Source organism: Vespula pensylvanica, chromosome 2, assembly GCF_014466175.1.
Source record: "Vespula pensylvanica isolate Volc-1 chromosome 2, ASM1446617v1, whole genome shotgun sequence".
In the NCBI taxonomy this organism is placed as follows: Eukaryota; Metazoa; Arthropoda; class Insecta; order Hymenoptera; family Vespidae; genus Vespula; species Vespula pensylvanica.
Window position 1 is genome coordinate 4,259,590 of NC_057686.1, and position 7,318 is coordinate 4,266,907.

The following is a 7,318-nucleotide window of genomic DNA, read 5'->3' on the forward strand; positions in this document are numbered from 1 at the left end:
ATGAATGAGATTGAAATTTCAATCTGAGTGTTTTGCGCGATTGTTTCAATACAATCAAATAATTTTCTATTTGACGAGAAAATTTTGAATCATTATCGCAACTTTAAAAGTAGAATGGCGTACGGAACGAAAGAAGGCGTGTACTCTCGCTAGATTCTCGGGTTCCCATTGGAAACGAAGGGATGCTGCGTTATCCCGACGAATAGGAGAGAGTTCGAAGGTGGAAAGAGGGAGTACAGGGAGAGGCGTGGCTCGATAAGGAAAGGGGGGAGTTAAAGGTTGAAGAGAGAGAGGTAGACAGACAGACAAAGAGAGAGAGAGAGAGAGAGAGAGAGAGAGAGAGAGAGAGAGAGAGAGAGAGAGAGAGAGAGAGAGAGAGAGAGAGAGAGAGAGAGAGAGAGAGAGAGGAAGGGAGAGTCTGAATTGAGCATTTTCGACGACCGATAGTAGAGATTCTGGTCCAGCTAGCTTTGCTCAACTATCTTCAAGTAGTCTTCATCGAGTTCGTTCTACGAAAGGTTTCTCTTTTATTTGAGTTTAGTGTATTGTGTCTTTAAGATAACAAAGTGCTTGTTTTTCAAACAACGTATTGAAAGATTTTAGTGAAAGTGTCGTTCTAATCGAACTATAAGTTAGCTCAATTTCGTTCATTTACACAGGTGATTATCAATAATAAGGATTAGATGTTTTCATTAATTTATTTTATTTACAATTTACTTTTACGATTTTTAATCGGCGTTTATCACAAATCGCGGAGATTTCTGTTTCAATGAGGTTCTAATTATTCAAAGGATATCTATTCACACACAATCTTCTTTTTATTATCATTTAGTTACGATCGTTTACACCAATTTTGTGATTAAATGATTAGTATCATATGAAGAAATACATATTGAACGAGTGTTAACAAAGAAAATTTGTAACGAATGCGATGAATGTCGAATGTGAACTGATCGGTTTGAATAGATAGAAAAAAAAAAGTAAAGCTCAATCCGCACCGAATTTCGTGAATTATTGAAGAAAGATGCGAATAGTCGGACATACGAATTGGCTGTTTACCGCAAAAAAATCGACTCGAACGAGACGCGAGGGTTGTTTTTTGGTAAATAGTTAATGAAACCTTTGACCTTTTTTTCTGTCTTCTGCCCTTAACGTTAGATAAGACGAAAGAAAAAACCAGGAGAGAGGAAAACGTCGCACGTTTTTCGTCGCTCTGAATTATACAGTTTTGAGATCTTCGAAGACCAAACGAATCTCAATCGAATCTCGCAAAGGACCTTTCTTCCAAACGAATCTGGCAGTGAGAAATTTAAGATACCCTCGAGACTTCCTTTGCTCTTCTTTCTCCTCTACGATCGACTCTTCGCTTTTCCACACATTTATTCACCCCACAACGATTTTTCGGCAAATATTTGACGAACTCGTTCAGCCTGAGGTCTTCGCTAACATTCCAATATTCTATATTCGAATCCTTTCTTAGTTCTCTTTTGATGAGATTAGTAGATCAGTTATTTAATTACTGACCTACTAATTTCGGAAAATTCTTACTGAAAATTCTGACATTAATTAGTGATCAACATAATAGATAATTTCGATAGATTTTTCTAAAAGTTAAGATTTAAAGAAAGTTTGAAAAAATGAAAAATCTGGAGAAAACTTTCTCGATGTTCAGATTTCAATCGATGATGGAAAGAGGTGCGTTGCTACCGATCACCGACAGTTGCAAGCAAAATATTCAAGTACACAGAAGGTAAGAGCGTGTTAAAGGTGTCTTTTGGCTTTTTCATTTATTGCTTCATACTTGATTGAGAAAGAGAAAGAGAAAGAGAAAGAGAGAGAGAGAGAGAGAGAGAAAGGGAGATAATTCTCGAGTTCTAAACAGCAAGAATATCATAACGATTTTTCAAACTTTCGATCGGAGACAGAGAAAATTCTATGGCGAACGGTGGACATGGTGTCGTTGTCAATGGTGTGGGCGGTGGTGCTCCAGGTTCGGGAACCCTTTCACGGGAAGAAAGGCGCCGGCGTCGAAGAGCTACGCAGAAATATCGAACGGCACACGCGACGAGGTAAGGACTCCTTCTCTCTCTATTATTTCAATCTAATATTTTATTTACTCCAAATTTTTTATTACAATTATAAAATTATTTTCGAAGAAAAAGTCCGCTAATCGATTAAAAATTTGATTATTAACGAAGTTAGTCGGATTTAAAACTTATTATTTCTAAAATTATTTCTAATCATATCTATCAGATATGTGAAAGTTGTAATAATAAATATTTACACGTAATAATATACAATTACGAATGAAGAGATCTTTCACAAACGATTGGCAATCATTTCATAATTATAATCGCAGAGAAAGGGTCAGAGTTGAAGCTTTCAATTTGGCCTTCGCCGAGCTAAGGAAGTTACTACCGACTTTGCCACCGGACAAGAAACTTTCCAAGATAGAAATTCTACGACTTGCCATCTGTTATATCGCTTATCTCAATCATGTTCTCGAAGCGTAGGGACGATATAATATCTCAAGGACGTCTCAAATTAAATTCATTTTTCGATTCAATCAACTTCTCGTTTTCGATATTTTCACAAAGTTTGTTCATTGAAAGGATGACAAAAAAGGAAAAAAGGAAAAAAATGGCTTAGATAAAGGGTCAAGAGAATCAGGTCCCTGATAAAATTCGATTATTATATATAAATGATGGGGCTATGTGATAGTATTTCATCGAATTATCACATTCAATCGCTCAAAGCTATCCAGTTACGAGGATTAGCGTTCGACCAGAATCGGAAACTATTTCGGCTTTCCTACTCCCTCGGGATCATGCTCTCTTCTCCCTTTTTAGCCAGTCTCTAGTCGAGTAACGCTGTTGTCCCTTTTACGCAGTGCGAACCTTTCCCTACATCTGTTCTCTAACGTAAGTGAAAAGAAATAGGATTATCGTGGAAGGCAACTTCACGCATCGTCGGACATCCATTTCGTTTTCGATTTCCGAATACTTTCTATCGTTCGTCCTTTTTTTTTCGAATTCATTTAGAACCTGACGTAATCTATCGATCATTAATCAATTCTAATTAATTTCGATTCGATTCAATCCAATTATAATCAAATAAATAAAATTGAATATAAATATATTCGTGAATGTATCTGATTCGATCATAACAAATTGTACGACGGTTTAAAAACATTGGAAATTTCATAGGGATTATTAATTTATTTATTTTTTTGTTATTTAATTTGTAATATTCATGCGTTAGAGATTAGATTATATATATATATATATACATATATATATATATTTATATAAGTCTTGCGAAAGTGGGTAATTTGTACAAATAAATTAAGGCTTACCAATAGCATGTATAAAACGGTGCAATGCTATATATATATATATATATATATATATATATATATATATGCATGTAATATCTATTAATGAAATGAAAAAATATGCGCATTAATTGGCATTAAAAATAATAACGAGATATAACATCGTTGGTCCAACTGATAGAATAAAACGAGCTGCAATACAAAGAAAAAAAATCCCTTCATCCCGAGTTAGTTTACATTCGGCATCCCCTCATTGATCGTGAGACAATATAATCCTTATATATCGTTTTCTCGATAGAAGGAGGGACGCACAAGGAGGAGTTTTTAAAGTCATCTAGTTTATGTTTCGTAAATATTACAAGCATCGTAGATCCTTGCGATTACATGTTTTTGTTTGGAATATGCACCGTCATCGTTCTCCTTTATTGCGATTATTTGAACTAAAAGATTAAACAATAAGATAGGAATTTTATTAATATATGAAAATGTGATAACATTAATAAATACGAATAAAGTGTACCTTTAATATTGTTTTATATCCGTGTTGGTCACAGACACTTCTATAAGTTGACACATTATTATTTCTATAGTACCAAGTTCACTGAGTTGGAACATAACTTATCGAAGAAACTAGAACGCATTAGAATATTATCCTTCGAAGTCGCTTGACCGTCAACTCGGTTCGTGTCGTTATTACGAAGTATCATATTTCTTCATATACATAATTTAATTTATTAATTCTATTGTTAACATCGTCGATCTGATAATTCGATAATACAAGAGAATTAATTAAAAGAATTAGAAGACGCAAAGAGACCGAAAAAGGATATCTCGAAAATGGATAAAAGTTCATCGAAGACCTTGAAGCATATTTTACGACCCTATCAAATTCTAAGTTACATCCTTGGAATACGTCTTTTAAAATTTCCTTCTGGATGGACAAGTATCAAACTCAATGTGATTTATTCCACACTTCTTTTCGTGTTCCATATCCTTAGTTGGAAATATATATCGCCTAAACAACGAATGATGGAATTAAATAACTCTCAATTTTATTTTATGTTTTTCTTAAATAATCTCATAATTATTATTTCGATTTTCATAGGTTTACTTAAAGATCAGGTAAATCTTACGATTGTTCAGTATCATTTTTTTTAAAATAAGGTATAACTAATCATGCTTGTGAAATAATTTATAACAGTTATGGGAAAATTCAGTTAGAAGACTGGAAGAAATTGATAGAACTTTACAAGCACTTGGTTCAAATTCACAATTTCATAAGATTTATGTCAGAACGATAGTAGAATTGATATTCTCTGCAATTTTTTTCTTCTTTCTAATTTGTTTTGATGGAGTTTATCTCACAATTTCTATGGATTCCGAAATTGTAACAACAATTATGCTCCTATTGATCGTTATTATACATGTATACGGTGAAATCGTTTCATCTACGGTAGCTATGGATTTTTTGACAATGGTAAGGTATGTAATCAACGAATTTGTATGATCGCAGCTGATTCATAGTTTATTGAAATAATTTGAATTTTTGCGAATCGTAGGTGTGTTAAATCGGAAGTTGAACGAGCGAGTGATCTTCTAAGTGATATTAATGTTCTACCATCTACTTCTATCGCAGTGGAATTGATTAAATATAAACGAACTAAAAAGTCGTGTACAAAATTCATTAAAGTTCTACCATCGTCTCAAAGAATAAATTCACGTTTGAATGTTAGCAATCAGGAGATATTCAGAAGCAGACGATTGCTCCAAACTATTAGGTTTGTTAATTATTTGTTTCTTTGATAACAAATAAATAAATAAATAAATGAATTAATTACATAACTCATTATTATGGCGATTATCTTAGGCAGATTCATCTGGAACTATACAAAGTGTCGAAAAATCTCAATGATCTTTATGGTATTCAAGTGTTTATAATAATCTGTTTGTACTTCTTTTACAACACGTGCTTTTTTTATAGTACATACATTACCGTTAAAAAGTTTGAAAATACTCAAGACATTTTTCTTAAAGAATTGGGTTCAATCCCATATTTCTTCTTCAGTTCTATATGCAAAGTGATCTTTATTAATTATACTTGCGACGAGACAACGCAAAAGGTAAGTTTTTTGATAAGTACAATAATAATTGTGAAAATGATAAAACATTTTTTAGATGGAGAAAATCAATGAAATTATTTACACTTTTTATGCTGAAAATACAGATTACATAATACAAGAAGAGGTTCGTCTTATTTTTTTCATACTATTATAGATAATTTTGTGTAATCAATAATTTAACAAGATAGAAATCATTTTTTTTCGCAGTTGAAAATGTTTACTTTGCAAATGGCACATTGTCAATCAACGTATTCCACTTTTGGTTTATATTCATTCAATCGAAAGTATATATACTCGGTTAGTATAATAAATAAATAAAAATAAGCATTATCGTAAATTTTAACAATTCTATAAAACTCGTCGATTCTTTTTAGTGCCTTGGAGTGATGATGACATATTTGACTATTATGATACAAATGTCTTAGCTGGTGTTAAAAAAGTGGATAACAAATTTAAACATCATATAAAGGTTGGTCGCGTTTACAAGAAAAGGCTAGTCGTATTATCGATTTTCACAGAGGCATACTCAAAACACAGACCATATCTACTAAAGTGATTAATTTCTCATTAATCTTTATACTCTGATCTTACAATATTGCTTTTAATATAACATTTTTTGCAACGCGAATATAACAAAGTTTATCTATTATTCGCATAATCGAATAGTTAATGTGATTGATTATATATGATCATATAGATAATTTTTCCAATAGAATAAAATGAAACTAATATCGAAATGCATTTTGATCATTTATCATTATCACTTATCATAGCGACCTTGATAAACACGTGTAATGTATAATTCTTTCTATAGTTTTTAAAACATCCTTCTCAATATTATTATCATTATTCTTTTTATGTTAAGGATTCTTATTTTATTTTTATTTTATTAGGAATACAATAACAAAATATAATAGCAAAAGATATTGATATAATAATAAAAGATATTGATTATAATAATTTAGTTAGATTATAATATTGGACCCATAATTGGATTCATAGTTTCACTGTCTTAGACATCATTAGTAATTATTAAACATAGCGATAGCAATCAGCGAAATAGATAGTATTGAATTAATGGGTTTCACAGCGTCATATGTGGAAAACTCATATGCATTACCATAATATTCTTTAAAGACAGTTCATCGGCGATATTCTTCGTTGGAGTTTTATAAAATAAAAGAAGAAAACAGAGACAAGAGGAATAAAGACGTCGGTCTTCTCCAATTATTTTATCTATTATCCAAATAAAAGTGATTTTATTGTTGACGATTAGAGAAGACGATAAAGTTGCTATGAGAAATTTAATTGAGAGACTTTCAAAAAAAAAGATTTCAGAAAGTTAGAAGTATCTCTAACATTTATAAAATATCATCGAAAACTATGAACGATATTTTATGGCCAATTTATATTCTGAGCTATATCTTTGGATTGCATGATTTTGTATTTCCCCGAGGTAACTCAAGACCAGTACTTAGTTTACTTTATTCTACGTCACTTTGTATTCTGTATTTTGCCAGTTAGTTTTATTATGTGAGACAGTACTGTAACACAAAGATATATAAATTAGACGGAATTATATCTTATATTGCAATTATTATTAATTTTATGGTGATATTCGTGATACATATGATGGGATTATACCAGAGCGAGATGAGACCAAAAACTCTTTATGATGTATTAATACTAACGATTTTATTCTATAATATATATCAGTAATTTTCGTCAATAAATAGGCAATAAAATTATGTACTAAACATACAGACATCGAGATAAAAAAAAGAGGTTAATTTGTCTAAGAAATATTTTAAAGTTTATATGAGTTAATATTGTTTTTTTATAGGTAGAAATATTTTCTTTACAA

General features: G+C 31.3%; 2 protein-coding genes across 5 annotated transcripts; both read left to right on the top strand.

Moving 5' to 3' along the window:
* Positions 1-392: 392 nt before the first annotated feature.
* LOC122627146 (helix-loop-helix protein 1-like) lies at positions 393-3,304 on the top strand. Of its 4 annotated transcripts, XM_043808041.1 has the most exons (5): positions 393-659; positions 1,159-1,300; positions 1,673-1,750; positions 1,926-2,069; positions 2,360-3,304. In XM_043808041.1, the coding sequence occupies exons 3-5, from the start codon at positions 1,683-1,685 to the stop codon at positions 2,511-2,513; spliced, it is 366 nt and encodes a 121-aa protein (XP_043663976.1). In that variant the 5' UTR covers positions 393-659; positions 1,159-1,300; positions 1,673-1,682; the 3' UTR covers positions 2,514-3,304. The 4 variants fall into 4 exon arrangements, with proteins under 4 accessions (XP_043663976.1, XP_043663977.1, XP_043663975.1 ...); XM_043808042.1 differs by lacking the exon at positions 1,159-1,300 and having other exon boundaries at positions 1,922-2,069; XM_043808040.1 differs by lacking the exon at positions 1,159-1,300.
* Positions 3,305-3,926: 622 nt separating this feature from the next.
* Positions 3,927-6,039, top strand: LOC122627144 (putative gustatory receptor 28b). The gene is made up of 6 exons (XM_043808038.1): positions 3,927-4,816; positions 4,894-5,112; positions 5,202-5,454; positions 5,510-5,578; positions 5,662-5,751; positions 5,829-6,039. The coding sequence occupies exons 1-6, from the start codon at positions 4,707-4,709 to the stop codon at positions 5,877-5,879; spliced, it is 792 nt and encodes a 263-aa protein (XP_043663973.1). The 5' UTR covers positions 3,927-4,706; the 3' UTR covers positions 5,880-6,039.
* The last annotated feature ends 1,279 nt before the right edge of the window (positions 6,040-7,318 follow it).

Bases quoted from the DNA above. Each gene is read 5' to 3' on its own strand.
- LOC122627146 (XM_043808041.1), top strand. From the start codon at position 1,683: ATGATGGAAAGAGGTGCGTTGCTACCGATCACCGACAGTTGCAAGCAA. The intron at 1,751-1,925 runs GTAAGAGCGTGT...GATCGGAGACAG, and splicing joins AATATTCAAGTACACAGAAG to AGAAAATTCTATGGCGAACG. The intron at 2,070-2,359 runs GTAAGGACTCCT...TTATAATCGCAG, and splicing joins CGAACGGCACACGCGACGAG to AGAAAGGGTCAGAGTTGAAG.
- LOC122627144 (XM_043808038.1), top strand. From the start codon at position 4,707: ATGGATTCCGAAATTGTAACAACAATTATGCTCCTATTGATCGTTATT. The intron at 4,817-4,893 runs GTATGTAATCAA...TGCGAATCGTAG, and splicing joins GATTTTTTGACAATGGTAAG to GTGTGTTAAATCGGAAGTTG. The intron at 5,455-5,509 runs GTAAGTTTTTTG...AACATTTTTTAG, and splicing joins GCGACGAGACAACGCAAAAG to ATGGAGAAAATCAATGAAAT.